Source organism: Rhododendron vialii, chromosome 13a, assembly GCF_030253575.1.
Source record: "Rhododendron vialii isolate Sample 1 chromosome 13a, ASM3025357v1".
NCBI classification, from domain to species: Eukaryota; Viridiplantae; Streptophyta; class Magnoliopsida; order Ericales; family Ericaceae; genus Rhododendron; species Rhododendron vialii.
In genome coordinates, this window is record NC_080569.1 from 30014987 (window position 1) to 30033003 (window position 18017).

The window sequence follows — 18017 nt, forward strand, 5'->3', positions numbered from 1 at the left end:
TAATTTTTTTAACTCTAGACTCAATCCCCTCTCTATGCGTATGATCTCTAATAAGTTTTTCCTCTTATTTTTCTATCAACCTCCACTACACAAAAAACCCTCTTTTAAATCAAAACCGAACGGAATTTTAGTGTGCCTAAATGAGTTGATAGCACCTAAAAAGTTTTAAGCCCAAAATCTTAAGAAGGAACGAACCCATCTCGGTCCTTGATGACCGCATTGATTTGCAATTTCATCCTCTCAGTACCACACATCCCCTTCTTTACAAGCGCAAAACAATCGATTGCCATCCATTGCTTCCGGCGAGGATCTTTGAGTGAAGACATTATTGAAGACTTTTTATTAATTGTAAATTTAAAGAGGCACAAAATAATTACTACTATATTACTATTTGAGTAACATTTAAGTGAGAGTCACTTAGTCTTGGTCACAATTTTTCAAACGCTCTCAATTCTTGCAATTTAAATTTTTGTTATTTGGAAGAGTTTTGAAAGACGCCTTCACGCTCACATCCACCTGCACATTATGTGACTTAGGTCATTTTATAAGTTTGTTGAGGCATGTAGTGAGTTTGAAGAGATTTTTACTCAAATATATTAAAGTTCAACTGAAAAAAAACATAGGCTAAGGGCTGGATGGTCTAAAGTTTGAGCGTATGAGCTTTTGAGAAATTTTGAGGACATCACAAGATAGTAATCATTACATCTCTATTTTTATTGGGCTGCTAATTTTGTCACTTCCTTTTTTGTTAACGTCACTCCCCTGCAAATGTATTTTTGGTGCAAAAATACACTTGCAGGAGAGTGACGTTAATAAAAAAAGGAGTGATTGTTATCATATATATACTGGAGTACTAAAGTTTTAGTAATTAATAAATAGCTAAGCAGTACATCTCACTGGACACTGATCCGCTTGACGCGGAAATAAAGATTAATTAAATAGAAAAGCTACTCCAATTCCTATCTCAACTTAATAGAATTATGTATGCATTGTGCATGTATATACTATTACTATCTTCTTTCCCTATAATATGCTTATGAATTACCGCAAAAAAAATAAAAAAATATTTCCTTCATATACTATGGAAAGTTCAAGATGATGTACCGTAATAGAAAACAATAGTGTGAAAAGATTTACTTAGTTCAAGTACGGACCCAAATGAAGGCACATGGAGTCACGTGCGCCTACAGCCCCCACGCACCCAGAGGTTTTTTCTTTCTGCTGCTGCTGTATTGAACACTAACAGTTGTACTTAGATATAGTTTGGTTCCTCTGCTGCTATCCTTCTGCTACACCAGACACCATTTTCGTTTTTTTTCCCCCCTCTCTCTCCACACACATGCATAAGAGTTTTGATTGGACTTGACATTAATGCTCTCTCTCTCTCTCTCTTGATTGGACTTGACATTAATGCTCTCTCTCTCTCTCTCTCTCTCTCTCTCTCTCACACACACACACACACACACACCCCCCTCCACAAGGGCCTTTAATAGAAATTTAGATTGAAAATTGCAACTTGAAATCTGAAGGTTTTTTAATGTTAGTAGTTTAGAACTTATCCAAAAAAGAGGGTAATTTATAAAATATATAGAAAATAATTGTGTATCTTAATTGTTGAATTGTGAGTACATAAAAAATTGGACTTTGTACTCATTCTTTTTGTATGTATCTTTTGATAGTATGGAAAAATTAATCTTTCATTTAATTACCTGTTTTTTGCTCATCGATAGATTTTCATTTATTTTTTCACATAATCATGCTTAATCTTTTCCTTTAAGAATTTGTACCCACATCTTGAGTAAATCTTGGATCCGCCATTGGTTCTAAAAGAAAAAAGTTAAAAAAGAACAGTAAACATTAATTTGAAAGAAGGGAAAAAAAAAGAGGAAATTTTATATAAATGGTTCTCTTAGTTTCATCCAAGTCTCATTTTCGTTCTCTAAATATTAATTATAACTTTTTTGACCTTCAAATTTGATTTTCATACTAAATTGGTCCAATCGATAACTTCTGTCAGCCAAACTAGACGAAAAAAATTAAATTGATGACAATTTGGACATTGCAGTTCATACCAAGTCGGTCCAATTGATAACGTCTGCCCTCAATCTAATTTTTTCCATTCAATTTGGTTGACAGACGTTATCAATTAGACCAACTAGGTATGAAAATCTAACTTGAAAGTCAAAAGAGTTTCAATTGATATTTGAAGGACGAAAATGAAACTCGGGTAAAACTAGGAGGACCATTTCTATAAATTTCCCGGAAAAAAAAGAAAAGAAGAAGAGACAGAACTGGTTGTTTGAATGCGATGGTCGCACAGAGGTTTTGAGAACCAAAATATTTTCCGGTGGTCTTGGATTAATTACTGAATCATTTCGGCTCTTGGGTGCCACCATGGTTTAAGATAGCAGTAGCAGTAGCGGCCTATATACCAGTAACGATAGCGGTCAAACGGTAGCATGAGTATTGAGTGATTCGTAGAGAGAATCAGGTATAGCTGTCATGAATTTGTACAATCGTCTAGCAAGAATGACCGGTAAAGATGATTCTGGATTTATACTAATTAAGTACAAATTTTGTCCAATTTTATAGTACCTTTGTCCAATAGACTTTAAATTTCAATTTGACCTTTCGAACCTTGTCATTCAAATGTCGAACCACAGCCTCAGGACCCTAAAAAATGTGGGCGAGATGCAGCATTCTCATGCAAGATGGTAATTTACAACATTGGAAGATCAGGACCTCCATTACACAGCATTAACAGAAGCAGAACAGTGTGACAAGCCCCAAAAATCTTACGGTCCACTGTACAAATCTTTCTGGGTCAGCAGTTGAAGGCAACTTTAGTGCAGAAACCTTTCTGGGTCAGTCTAAGGAGAGAGGGATCTCAATTACAAGCTCAAGAAGAGTGGAACAGACCATTAGACCAAAAGACGGTAGGTTGAACTTTATCGTTACCGCCTACCGGCGTCTGAGTAGTACTCGTTGTAATTGAGATAACCCCAGAAACGAGAAAGACCAAACTCCGTGTGAGTTGGTGTGTTGAGATAACACACATGCAGCTCTTTGAGATTTTTATGGAACGTCTGTCTTATGGCAATTACCTGCAAGTCATAAACAAACATTTCGTTGTCAAAGTTAAGACTTCTTTTAATTTGTCTTGTTTGATACAACGTAATTAGAATAGTTTGACAATCCAATGAAGCTATCCAAGAACAAGTACTGCAAAAAAGTGAAATTAAACCATGCAGACGTTCACACATCTCAGATTCATATAGAGTCATGCAAGCACCATACAAGTTAAATTACATAGACAAATGCCCAGACATCATGATCTGACAAACCACAACAATGAATGTAACAGAGGGTACCGTCCGTTATGGTCTATAGTAGTTGACTTCAAGCTTTGCGAGTTTAATATCTTTGATCCAGCTTTAAGGGGAGTGTTAAAGAGTGCTAGGTGATATTTAATTTACTACTTGTACATACTAGGTAGGGTACTTGGGGGTAATTCTCTTGGTTAATGTTATAAATGCATGTGGTCTGAGGAAGTAAGTTAAGGATTACATCTCTTTTGCTTTTACTCTTTCTTCTCTCCATCTTTTTCACTACAAACCCAAAATCTAGAATCTATACTTCAACATTAAGTGATCGAGAGCATGTGCAAGATAGTATCACACTCTTTTCTCCTTGCCCAGACTGTGTGTTTTGTGTAAGCATGTGGAGTGTTATGGTTTGATGATGATACATAGGAAGTATCAACGTAATCATGACTGATTTGTCTGCCTAAGAGCGAGATATACAATCCCATGAGATGAGTAATCCCACCAAACTAATTTGGACGTCATGTCTGTAATACCAATTACTCCGAGATATTGTCTGTTATATGCTTTATAGAATTGATTGTCCACCGAATACGTATTCTCTCCGCTGATAGATGTACTTGAACGTGGTAAATAACCTTCAACGGAGTTTTGAATTTAATTCCCTCTCTAATCTGGCCAAATCTACCAGCACCCGCCCCCCCCCCCCCCCCAAAAAAAAAAAAAAAAAGTCAAACTATTATAACCAAATCAAATAAAAACTTAAATGTTGAGCAAAACTTTCACTAGGGATAAATTAACTGATGCATGCATGTATCTAATTGATCTTCATTGAAGTTGTTGACGAAATTGCAAAAGTTTGTATCTGTCTATCTATAATATAATATTCCAGTGACTTGCATTCAATAGTTACCTTGTAATCCATGCAATAGTTAGGCTAAATGTGAAAGTTCTAATTTCATCTCTTTCACCAGTTTGACTTGGATTGTAATTGGTTTCAATTTGCCAGTAATCGAGACTTTTTGTCTATGGCCACATGGTATGCAGTTGGTAAGCAGAAATTACCAATGCAGACTTTGTCTAGAAAGACAGATTACACATAGAAGTCATTAAATGCGAGTCAGAGAATGTAATTTACTAATTGAAACCATATAAATAACAAAGAGTATCAGGATATGAGAACCACCTGGGAAATGTTGATTCGAGAAAGTTTACCCGACAAACTTCCAGAAAGTACAGCTTCAAAATCGGCTCCAGTCAAACAAGACCTGAAGTCTAGTGCACACTGTAAAATGCGATCAATAATTCTGGCTATGGACTGCATTTCTTCAGACAAGAAGCATCTGAAAGGAAATATCGGAGAATAAGATAAATGACATGAAAATTAATTTTTGGCAATTTAAGCATAGAAAATATGCTAGTCGTATGTAAACGAGAGAGAGAGAGAGAGAGAGAGAGAGAGAGAGAGAGAGAGAGAGAGAGAGAGAGAGAGATTCTTGGAGGATGACGAAAACATCTTGTAAATTACAACATTAGTTCTAAATGTTACTACATGATAGTGATGATAATAATAAGAACACGGGATAACCAACAATGCAAGCCATACTTATCTCAGTTAGAAACAGAGTTATTTTGCACCCTGCAACCATATATATTTATTCATGAAAAGAACAATCATGATTTCACTTTGCTCTTCTAGTATTTCGCCTACCTTGCTTTAATCTTCTCCTCCCAGCTTTATTCTTTAATTTTCCTTAAAGCATTTCCCTCGTTCAATGCAAAAGGATTGAAAGGAAACACAGCCTTCTTACTTTTCCATTAGTCTTATGTCAATCCCGTTTTCTCTCTGGTACTTCAGTTAGCCATGGTAACAGTTTTTGCTTTCGGTGGTTCGGGAACTAAGGGAAGTCTAACTTCCAAAATCTCCCCATGAAATTAATAATTCCGGTATTTGAAGAGACAAACTGCCAGTAGAAACGTTGTATGCGTAAGCCAAAAAGCCAGTTTCAGTGAGTAGTCCTACAAGCATTCAAACCCTTTCTTTGTACCATCGAGAAGAAAAATAAGCTTCATTTTATATGTTGTATGCATGGGAATTCATGACAACATATTTGAATAAAATATATCTGGAGCGACAGAATAAGCTTTAACTAGGTGATACTTGAAATTATTTAGTAAACACAAGCTTCTATTTAATTGGCAGACCATTGAATATCTAGTTCAATTTTCGAGTTAACTATACATTGCACATCTAGGACCGAAACTTGTCTCCTTGTAAATTTATGGTACTGGTACAGCGATACCAAAACAAAACTTTAACATGATCGGGTGCGGAAGTTGCACATTAGCAATTTTTTCATCCATTGTTTAGGAAGATAGTCTTAAATATACATGCCAAATGCAAGAATGCTTCCAGCAAATTCAAAGAGCACTTCATCTTGATCTAGGTAAGTACCAAACACCTAGTGCTCATGATGGTGGCCACATTTCCCAAAAAATTCTAACCAAATAGTAATCTATTGTATACTAGAACTTATGTGCTCAATTAGTACATTTACCTGTCTTTCTATGGTTTTAATTTTATGTAATGTAAGATGAAAGAGGTGCTCAATAAACCAAACCAAACCTTAAGTCCTCAGCTACATGAATCTATTATCTGCATTGAGCTCAATCAAGGGCATCATGTTCCATGATCTTCAAAAAACCTTCGTCCTTAGAAACTACCGCCTCTAATGTCATTTTGGTCTACCCCTCCCCTTAGTGCTACCATATACCATTGCCATATAGCACCTTTTAACTTCTACATCGACTGATCTACCATAGACACGTACAAACCACCTTCATCCATTTTCTCTCATCTTATCTCCTCTTGGTACTACCATTACCATTACGCGAACGTTTTTCGTGTCTAATTCTATCTCGCAAAGTCTTACCACTTATTCATCTCAACATAATGGAACTCTAAAGAGGAGCATGATATTTTCATTCATGGATGTCCCACTACTACTTGAATTCAGACTTCCCCAACTCTCTTCTTTTCATGGGTGCTTCAAAATAGTTAAGATCAAAAAGGAATAGAACGCATAAGTTGTTGATATCGCATGTATTACATCAAAACACAAAAGCTCCAAGGGGGAAAAGAGAAAAAAACAAGGTATGCCAACACAGTACCCACAGGAGTACTCATACCAATACCAACAGCTTACCTGCAATGTACCTGAATATTTTTGTAACATACACCGATATGTTTTGGCATCTCTTTCACTCTACCAACAGCTTACCGACGATGTAACTGAATATTGTGACGTACACCAATATGTGTTTGGCATAACTTTTACATATTTCGCTGTATCCATATAGTACTACTATGTTTTTGGAGTACCATGCTTCAAAGGAAAGCAACCACAAAATGTGAACTTACATGTGCAGGGCATCAGTTAGATATCCCATATGAACTGAGTCGAGATCCTTCATATCTTTGACCTACAAAAGCAAAAGGTCAAAACAAAGGGAAAAAAGGACAACAAATCCAGGGGAACAATTTAGAAAAGAAAAAACAATGAAATTGAATGCCTATTAGTTGTAAACCACAGAAAAAGAGGCCTCAAACCTTGTGCTTACGACAGTCTAGAAACCTGCACCAGGATACATGGGATAACTGCGATTGGACATATTGCTGCAATGTAGATACAAAATGATTGACTTGGTGCCTGAAATGCAAGAGAGTAGGGGCATGTCATTGTCAGATATATGATTCAAAAAACGAGAAGTAAAAAATTTATCATGAAATAGTTAAACAGAGATTCAAAAAAGTGGCTCTTAAGGTGAGGATGCCCTCCCGAAAGGTAGAGCAAGTACATAAGAAACCTTTCTCTAATAAAACTTGAAATATTAAAATGTGATAAGCAAATACAAAAAATTCCAAAAAAGTAGGACAAGTCAGTAAAGAAGTATCAGCGCCAATCTTTTTCCGTAATATTGGATATGTCTTCACCAGTTCACCATTTTCTTTGCAGTTTTGGGCATTCTCCCTTAAAAATTGTCATACAATAACCCAGAAATTGCAATAGAAAAGAAAAAAAAGGAACTCATCAGTTATTTTAAATCTTTTCTACCATGAAATCTCTTCAGTACATAAATATGACCATTACCATTTCAGGAGGTGTCGGGCTAGTTGTGAATTTTTGTTTCTTTTTATCATGGAAACAATCAAGAATAGTAAGACACAAATCTTGAAGTAACCCAGAAGTATCAGACTCTGACATGGATAAAGCACCCTTACTTAACACATGCTACTTAGTTCATCAAATAAAGTCACAGAAGCAATTCCGAAGAAAGCAATAGACCAAAGACTTAGAAACGCCACAATGGATAGACAATAGAAGAAAGCATAGACTGGAGCACGTTTATCGTTTAAAAATATGCATCATACCTCACTGTGATTAAGATATTGAAATGTCGCATTTCTGGGACACGTGCTTCAGAATGGCGATTCTGATTAACTAAATGCAGTAAATCCTGTTGACCAACATTTGCAAAAGTATCAAATATCTTACTGTAAATTTCCAAAAGATTTCATGAGCTAATTTTACCCATGGTGACAGAAGTGAACATTCAAAGGAATCAAAGCATTGTATGACTATAAAACGTCATTTCTTCCTTTCTCCTCTGTATATATATTGTTTTGGTGAGTGTGTCACAGTGTGCCTTCCACTAATCCGTTGCTAGTAAGCACAATAAGCTAAATCCAGTTCTCAGGTCACTAAAACAAAGTCCATGTACAAAATTATTACTACTGGAAGATCCAATCATAAGCACCATAGTATGGATTTGGTGCTAAATTGTTGGCCACTAACTAATGACAAGCTCCAGTTCACGTTTTAACATGGTATCAAAATGGGTGCTGGAACCTCACCACCTACTTCATAAATCATAAACAATGAATGTGTTTGGCCTCCTTATGGAGACAAGTGAGGGGACCGTATGGAGAGTATAATAAGTAAAACCTCTCCAATAGCTTAAGCTTTTAGATGAGACAGTGGTTCACAGCCAAAAATTTAGACACGAAGCTTGAATGACAAGAATGCAAACAACAATGATTATCATGGATGCAAGGGAGCATCAATGGACCTACAGAAACCATGGCGCGAGCAAAGAGGCAAACAAAAAGAAAGCAAAAAAGGAATAAACTGACTGGCAACATACCAATATTTGACTCATTGGCACTTGCCAATAAACACAACAAATCAAGTTCAGTTCTAACGCCATTGATATTTTCGAAGGTTGTTTAGGTTTAAAAGTACATCTTTAGAATCTGTAAGTACCTAAGTTTTCAATTTTAATCAAGCAGGCTTGAACAATCAAAGTAAACATTAATACAAAGATCTGTGCACAGTGCAGGGGAAGAGATAATACACACACACACACACACCCCAAGCTTCTTCTTTTATCAGGACTAGAATATTGTAGAAAAGCCAGACAACCAATCATTAGTCAATCCCACAACCAGAAGAAAAGAAGCAGTCCCTCGCTCCAAAGCAGTTAATGAAAAAAGCATAATTACAGGCTATTGATGTTTGTTGAAAATATGAATAATAAAATTATCTAACTCACTAATATCTTAAGGTTTTAGATGAAATTGGTGGTTAACAATCAAAGATGGCATAATAGAATGCAATAGATCATGTGTTTGAACCTCACTACCTACAAAACGAGTAAACTATTTACACGTGTTTAGCTGGCTTATGGAGAAGAGTCTAGCTACACGTGAGGGGGTTTGTTGAGATATAAATAATAAAACTATCCCTCTCTCTAATAGTTTAAGCTTTTAGATGGATTGGTGGTTAACAATCTTGTAATGTTCGCAAGCTTCAATAAATTGACGGACAGGAACAAAGAGTCAAGGGTAATTGTGATACAAGTAATGATACATATCTGCATAAACATTGTATGCATGTGTTAATCCATACCTTCAACGAGGACCATATGTCAGTTAATGAGAAAACAGCAAGCTTGACTCGAATAAGAAAGCTGAATATCTGGGCATATATTTCTAAGGCCTGTGGTGTCACAACAATACTGACCGGCCAATCCACTCTGTAACCCAAACCTAAAAAATCGAAAGAATCGAGTCCTGACATACAAACAACAAAAAACATGTAAAACACCAAGCCAAACACTTCAAGCACCAACGGAAACAAAAGAAATGCAGTAGGAGAAAACAAACAAAATGAGTTTGTAGCATCAGCCATCCACGATAAAAGATTCACCTATTGTAGATGTCGAGAGAGGCATTGTGCCATTTCCCTTTCCCTTCATGTACACGAATAGACGGTCCTTATTATGGTCTCCTTCACATGAAGACCTCTGAACTGACATCTCAAGTAACCCCTGAATATCTGAGACTTTCTGATCTCCCCCTGTCACGTAGGATTTCTGGTTTCAAGGTGAGAAAAGAAACATAATCAGACCAGCTTTTTTTCAAACAAAACAATTGAAAACATAATACACTGAAGTGGCTAGTCAATTGTTTGAATACATGATGCAAAAGGGACATGATAAACAAATCTGCCCAGTCAGCTAATTCCATGAAATGGTATCGCCGCAATGCCAGTAGATGTCCTTTCAAATCAAATCCTTCTTCAAGTATTTTAATAGTCAACTTGCTGACATACCAATATCTGGCTTTGTTAAGGGAAGGCATAACTAGCACAAATTATTTGCATTTCAAACTGGAATAACCCAACTGAAGAAACTATTCTCTTGTGAAAACAAAATTTTATCACAAAAAATATGCAAGGACGGTGCTAGAATGTAGAGCTTGTTTCTCAAACGATATTCATGCTCACCTGAAAGAGTCCCCAAAATTCTTAAGCAAACAATTATATATGCAAGTAACACAACTTGGTCTTTTCCAACAACTCAGATAGATGACTTAGCATAATTGATGACTGCATTAGGCATGAAAGCAACGACAGGACTACAAAATTTAAACAAAGAACAGGTAAATAGAAAAGGCAAACACAGGTCATATGACCATAAATCTCGTTTCTGTCTAGGGCAAAGTATAAGGATACTGAAGCAAGATTTCCTGCAAGAGGCATTTCTCAATTACAAAATCAAGTGGTATCTCAAATGTAGCTGCCAAACTGTTCCTTTGATCTCTGCCACTAAAATTGACACTACTATCTGAACAACAGAGCATACTCTGCCAACCACTTCCACCAGAAACATTGTCCAGCACCACTTGTTCTTTCTTCTCATTCTTTGATTCCAAAGTAAAATCATCATGAGGAAACTCATGCTTATCAATCAAGATCGAAGGAATATTGTTGCTTTCCTTCTCGCGGTATTTGCTCGTAGCAAGTGCAGCAGAAGCATTAGATTTCGGGAAAAGTGCAACTTCAGCTCCAAACTGATGCCTGGCATTGGCAGATAAGTTCTTGGCATAAAACTTACAAGGGTCTTTTACAGATGAAAAATCAAAGCAAGGAAAGGGTTCTATTCGGTCTACGCAGCCTTTCACTCCATGTTTGCCCATCAGGTCACTTTTAAACAATACTGGGTTCATACTAAGAAGATTGGAATGGTATTTGTGGTTTGATTGTTGCAAAAAATTTAAGTTTGACAGAAGGTAAGTTCTGTTTGAAAGTTGATCCTCATCGTTGGTTTCCCCCGTTAAAGAATTTGCTGGGAAAATCATATTGCCCACATTTCGCGCACCATTGTCTCTATACCTTCGGTCCACATAAAAATAACTTTTCACAATGTCACTAAGAAACCAGCCTGCATCGCACTGACTATCTGTGTTTTTGGCGTCAGACAACCTTGAGCCATTTGGCTTCCATTTGGTCAACTTTGTTCCTCTGTGACTAGGATAAACAGATCCGTCCTCTAGAGCGGATTTCTCATTAATGTCACATGAATCACCTTCCATGCGGTTTGATATATCACTTTCCGAAGGTTTCTGAGCAGAATTATCGACGGCAACAGTTGAAAGTAAATTTAAAGCAGATAAATAGTTCTGTTCAACTGCAACCAAATTACGAGGAAATTGAATCAGCTGCATAGAATCACTTTCTTCTTCGGAGCCACTTAAAGATGAACATTCTGATGATTCCAACTCCCCCGCATAAGAGAACTCATCCGTTGTGCTGGCAACCTCAGACTCCATATTGTCAAAAGCCCTGGGAATCACGAATGTCAGCATACAGTCATGGAAGGAGATGAGAGAAGCATAGAATAACATCAGAAATACGGCAGACAGGTGGGTGAAAGAAGTAAAATAAATCAATGTCAATGCAGGTTATGATCAGGATCTTCTGATTTTGAAGGAGGTGGTAGGCATGCAAAACAAATGTCATAAGCTGATAACCAACATACACTGATACCGGGGGGGAGAGAGAGAGAGAGAGAGCTCACGTATCCAAATAACCATTACTGGTAGAAGGACAAATGAAACTGTCATCCTTTGAAAATGAAATAGGGAAGTTTGGATTCCTTCCATAGGTATTTGAATAGATTGCTGCACTGCCCTGTGGAACTACCTGTGAAAGCATAAATTTTCACGAAGAGATTAAAAAAGAAGGCAAGAAATCTGAAAAAGCCTGCAACAGAACCGGGCATAGATTTGGTAAGTACGAAGAAATAAATATTGCTTGATAATGAACAATTCTTCTGCCTGCATTCTACAAACATAAAACTTAAGCTCCAAATCTTCCAAGTCCCCCTTTGAGCTGCACAGGTAGGGCTGTAAACGAGCCAAGTCGAGCTTTATTGAGCTCAAGCTTGGCTTGAGCCTTAACGAGCCGAGCCCTTAACTAGCCGAGCTTAGTTATTTACTAAACAATTCTCTTTAATCGAGCCAAGCTTTTGTCAAACAAGCCAAGCTCCACTTGGCTCGTTTACTAGCCGAAACTTGAGCTCGGCTCATTTACTAAACGAGCTGAGCGTTAACGATCCAAGCCGAGCTCGCGAGCTGGTCCGTTCATTTACAGCCCTATGCGTAGGGGACTTCAGTTGACTTAGCATATTTCACCTCCAAGTCGTCATAAAGGGTGAGAATCATAGACGCTGATTCTCACTCGTTTGGTCTCTTGTATAAATGATACAGGGATAACAAGTACTGAACCTATAAAAATCGTGCAGGAAAATAAAAAATGACACCTTCGACAAATGATGCATGAACAAAACAACGTCATTGAGCTACCTCTACTTGAGAGCTAGAGTGTTAATTTATAAGTTACAACTACTTTCTGGTGTTGTTTCAAATCCCAGGTTAGTATCTTTTCTTCATCTCGAATAGGATATTATTAAGTTTTTCTAGGAGTTTAAAAAGTCATTTTACTGGATTTTTCTGAAAATTTTTTGTTCATTAATCATTGATATCCAGTTTGATAGAAATCCTACTTTCAGATTTGTAACCCTAACTTGGTGAAGCATTTCTTTCCCGGGCTGCAATTCAGCTGATAATTTGTCCAGCAACAGATCCCTATCATATTGAGTTGGGCAATTTCTGAAAGCCCTTCTTTTTGTGCATTGAGAGTATTCTAGAATCTTTGTTTTTTACCAAAAAATAATAACTTTCCTAGTATCCATATGAAGGGCCCCTTTCAGCAACACAACTCCAAGGGAATTAAAGCTTTTTCTTCTCAAAGATGATAGGTGATCTCAACTAAAGTTTGAGAGTGGATACTGGATTGCATACAGACCTTGTGGAATAAGGTTCTTATTTCTCCCCACTGACTAAATACTGTACGTAATTTTCCAATAGTCAGTATAAAAAGTAGAAAACACTACAAACAATTACGACACAGCGGACTCTCACGATGCAATACCTGTTGATATCTGATTTCCAATGCCGTAAAAACAATGTCCAGTTTTTCCAACTTGCTTTTGTAATAGTTGTTCCTTGCACATACCATAGCTTCAATGCTTAATTTAATAGAAGGCAATGAAGATGCATAAGATGGAAAGTCACTTGAGAAATCACTCAAACGGGGAAGAATATCCTCATAAGCATGGTTCCCGATGCCAATGTGACTGCACAATTCAAGCAACTTCATTACAACTTGAAGCTGCTGACCAGCTCTGAGAAGTGGAATGGATAAATCTTTGAGAAAACAGGGTACAGCAACTCCATCTTGCTCCTGAGGCAGAAATTTCCAGATTGTGAGCAAAATCCCAAGGGATAGATAAATGTTTACATTGTTAAACTACAATCCATAGCATTACCCTAAGCACGGCCAATGGAATGTCATTACACCTTCCAGCTTCGTCAAGTGAATAAGATGGTGAATGTTTCGCAAATTCTATGAGAAATTCATTATACGGGTCACAAAGCTTGGCATCATAGATCCATGATCTGATAAATTCACAGTACGGTTCACAAGAAGACAGAAAGAGAAACTTCAAGACAGAACTGTGGACCGGATCAGCAACCTACAAATACAATACCAGAATAATACATCAGTAGAACCACAAAAATTAACAGAAAAAGAGCCATTTACACAACTCAAAATTTGCATGTTGATGAAGCAAGACAACTACGTTCAACAGACTGGGTGCTGGTGTCGGATGAGTATGCATATCTAGGTGTCGGAAACCTAAAACTTAAAAATCGAGGAAAGTGGAAACGCAACTATGGAACAAAATCTGGATGCACCTTCAGGGATACTTCAACTACTTCTATCAATAACAATAATTTTCACATGAACCTGAGTTAAAAAAGTTGGCTCCATAAAACTTTACATATTTATGTGTGTTAAACAATTGAGAAGGTGAATAAAACATCAAACAATTTTAACATAGATAAACTAATAAGGTAACAGCCCACAGCCCAATTAATATGCTTCCATGATCCTATTTTCGCCAGCAGATTTTTTCCCTATGCCTCAAACACGTTAGTTAAGTATGTAATGGAGACACTCCAGTACCAATTCCCTTAAAAGGGTGGTCCATAAACATATGGGATTTTAAATGATATTTATGCTGCTGCTGCTTCTGAGATGAATCCATGATTCCCATCTTGGCTTTTAGGTTTGTCTGCCTAGAGCAGAAAAGAAATATCTATGCATACAACAGCCATATGCATTTAATTCAAGCCATATCCGGCATATCCCGCACCCATGTCATGTTGACATGGCACTTCACGCAAAATGGTGGCTCCATGTAACATTGCAAGACAACATCACACAAGATTTTCTTCACTTGGTATAAGCAGTTGGCCACATATTTCAGCTACCTAGTAGGAAGGTGAAGGTCTTATTTAATATCTAGTTCACAAATAAATGATCTATCGTGCAATACAGATAACGATGTAAAGTGACCAATAACAACAAGGCCAGGAATGGAAACCAACAATTTTAAGGCAAAGCACAACAGAATCTATAAGAGACAAACAAAAAGCTTGAATAATGCAGAGTTTCTGACCCGTAGTTGTGTATACAAATAAGTGAGCAGATTTCCACCTGTTGGGAAGTTACGGAACTCTATATTAGCTTTAGCAACTAAATCTTCTGAAGCTGACAGTGATAAGCAAAGAGCTATATCACTTATGTTGCAGATATGTCCAATTGCTTCAATCTGATTTCTCAATTCCTTTGTGTGCAGGTAAACCTCCAATAGGGTAACTTCAGAATGTACTGAGCTCCTGAGACTGCCTACTCCAAAACAAGAGTGCGAACACAAATCAGTAGTCGATGTTAAATGCCTTAAACCCACTGATGTATATAGTGTATCCACTCCACATATGTAACCTTCTAAAACCTTCCGCACAGCAACAGAGAATGCTTGATTAACAAGACTGCATATATGGTGTTCTCCCCCTTCAACCGGAAGATCATTATGATTTTCTTTTGCTTCTGAATTTGAAGGTTTATTGCTAAAACTTTCGTCTGAGTCGAAATTAATAAAATGATCAACAAATTTGCGGAGAAGAAACACTATACATCCAGAGTGGCCTATGGATTTGAGAATCCTTCCCAAAGCAAGAGTGCTTGATGACCGGTTCCACAAACTGGGAATTCGATGGAAGGTTCTATCAGCTGGATCAGAGTAGAATGCTGCACAGAGCTTTTCAATGGTTATAAGAGCTGATTCTATGCCTTGTTGTGCATTTAATGCTATCCTCACCAAACTTGCCTCCTACAACCAAAAAATGGTTTGGTAATCATAGTATACAATTTCAGCAGTACCTAAGTGCAAGAAAAGCTAGAATGAGATATTAACTTAGCAGACTCCAGAATAGATATGTACTGAAATTTGAATGTGACAATGAAGAGAGAAGAGTAAGGAAATTCATCTCAAATTGATTTTTCATGCGCGATGATGATTTAGAAAATATGTCCTTAGTATGAGAAATGGCCAAAACAATGTGGACTTAAATATGAGCACAGTCATGACTGGCCTGATCTCAATAAAATACATCTGCACGTGACCTCTTGGCTGTCCCAAAAGAGTGAACTGGACAATTTTAAAATAATTGCATTTACATTAGGCAATAGACAAGTTTCGGGAGATGTATTTCAGGCGCAGTTGCGCAAAAATGTATCAACTTCACAAATCTACAAATTCTGCTTCCATGAAGTGAATTACGATGCCGTTCCACTTTAAGAAAAAAGGAAGTTTAAGAAAAAAAAAAGGTAATTTTAAGGTCAAAAATCATGTATTTACGCAAATAATTTTTCTACCAATATGGATCTTGTTTGATAGATCTCATTGAGATCTTTTAAACGATGCAAAAAAAATTGAAAAATCATTTTTCATTTTGTTATATTTGAGTTTGAAATTACCTTCTTTTTCAAAAATAAGGTTTTGGGAGAAAGCGAAACAGAGCCTACGTCTGTCATTTCTTTTTCAACATACAATTTCCTTCCTAATACTGAGCCAATTCAAGTTTTCTCCCACTGGTCACCTAGAAAATTGTGAATTAGACTGTCCATAAATTCACAGATTTGGAATTAGCTTATTAATCATTGACCAATTCATGAAATAAAGCAAATCCGGCAACCAAGTAGGTCCTTAAAACTTGATGCGATTTGCAGAAGCATGGCATCCTCAAAAGGTTCAGACATGTAGGTATGTTGTAAAGATCACGTAAGTTAATTGAGTAGGCAAACTGCTAAGAGACAGGACTCCTGAGGGAATTCAGATATAGAAATAACATCTAGGCATAACTAAAACGTCAATACAGTAGTGAAACACCAGTGAATTACCCATCTTCTTTTGCATAAAACCTAACAGAGTAACAGTCCTTCGAACTCACTTGGTGCTGGCCGACTAGGTGCAGAGGAGCTTGGCAGCAGCAGCCATGTTACTGAGAGCAGGCTTGACTTCACCGTATGTTCTTGCCTTGAGGCCACAGCCCAGGTTGACCCAGAGAATGTTGCTCTCTGGGTCCAGGTTGACCCAGATAAAGTTTTTTCAATGAGCGACCCAGAGAATGTCACTCACAAAGTTATGTAAATTTTCATTTACTCTGGTTTTATACGAATGTCCGACAGTATATGAAATAAATATCCCAAGTATATGCTAGTGTTGAGGCCACAGCCCGGGTTGACCCAGAGAATGTTGCTCTCTGGCTCCAGGTTGACCCAGATAAAGTTTTTTCGATGAGCGACCCATAGAATGTCACTCACAAATTTATGTAAATTTTCGTTGACTCTGGTTTTATACGAATGTCCGACAGTATATGAAATAAATATCCCAAGTATATGCCAGTGTTCTAAAACAAGGTATTCCTCACCAAGTACTTGCTCCAAGGTGGCCGAGGCAACTAATCCCTACTCAGTGGGCATTACTCGCCGACTAACGCCGAGTACTCGCTCTAAGGTGCCTGGCCGACCAAGTAACGAGTTTTAGAACACTGGTATATGCAACAAGAAAGTCTGAAAATGGAGTGCATTTTTTGAACCTAGTGTGTTCGCTTGAACCCCTAAAACCTAGTGGAGCCGCCCCTGAAATAAAGTCTGTGGAAATTCCCCATACAGACGGGTTGTACCCATATTTCATAAAACAAACGGGTATGCACAAACTACGACAAACAGATCAATATACAAACGAGCTGCATTTCTAGAGATGGGTTAAACGGACACAATCGAGAACAAATTGACGAAAGGAACCCCAAGGGGTTGGCCAAGTGTGTGAGACTTGGGGTTTGCTCACTCTTAAGGTTTCAGGTTCGATTAATTCTTGGGGCCACCTCACCTCACGTGTAAGCTTGTGAAACAAGGCTCCGTGGTGCGCGCAAGCTGATCTGCATTACCCAAAAAAAAAATTGACGAAAGGAGTAGTAGTGTAAGACTTACGGAGACAATGGGAGTGTCGTAGAGAGGTGTAGAGAGAGAAGAAGAAGTGGATGTTGGAATGTCGGAGCGAGATGATCCGCTCTCTGAAGGGATCGACTCCCAAGGCCGGGGCGTGAGCAATGGATCTTCCAGCTTCAGGGTTTTCATCAGCGACGCGAAATCCGTGTCGACGGCCATTGGATGGGAGGAATCTGGTGCGAGGTTTTTTTCGAATTGAAAACCTGGTTTGGTTTTGGAGGGCTTTTTGTGCTGCCAGCCCACACTGCAGACGGAGGAACCGGAGCGGATACAGGGTCGGACAAGGGATACTGGCAGTGACCCAGTGCCGGCCTGGGCGAAAGGCCGCCGGTTTAGTACAATTAAAAGTGGGCATCTTGTCGTGCCGTGT

General features: G+C 37.8%; 1 protein-coding gene across 3 annotated transcripts; it reads right to left on the minus strand.

The window, feature by feature from the left end:
- Positions 1–2449: 2449 nt before the first annotated feature.
- LOC131312478 (uncharacterized) lies at positions 2450–17982 on the minus strand. 3 transcript variants are annotated; one of them, XR_009195882.1, is made up of 15 exons: positions 17630–17982; positions 14754–15467; positions 13557–13763; positions 13160–13471; positions 11745–11869; positions 10400–11509; positions 9862–10003; positions 9593–9758; positions 9293–9456; positions 7756–7841; positions 6934–7033; positions 6745–6806; positions 4510–4666; positions 2857–3104; positions 2450–2815 (listed from the first exon to the last, which is right to left on the minus strand). XR_009195882.1 is itself a non-coding variant. In XM_058340243.1 (15 exons), exons 1-14 carry the CDS (start codon positions 17804–17806, stop codon positions 2955–2957), a joined length of 3672 nt encoding a protein of 1223 aa, XP_058196226.1. In that variant the 5' UTR covers positions 17807–17982; the 3' UTR covers positions 2450–2890; positions 2921–2954. The 3 variants fall into 3 exon arrangements, 2 of the variants coding, with proteins under 2 accessions (XP_058196226.1, XP_058196225.1); XM_058340243.1 differs by having other exon boundaries at positions 2450–2890; positions 2921–3104; XM_058340242.1 differs by having other exon boundaries at positions 2450–3104; positions 17630–17981.
- Between the last annotated feature and the right edge of the window lie 35 nt (positions 17983–18017).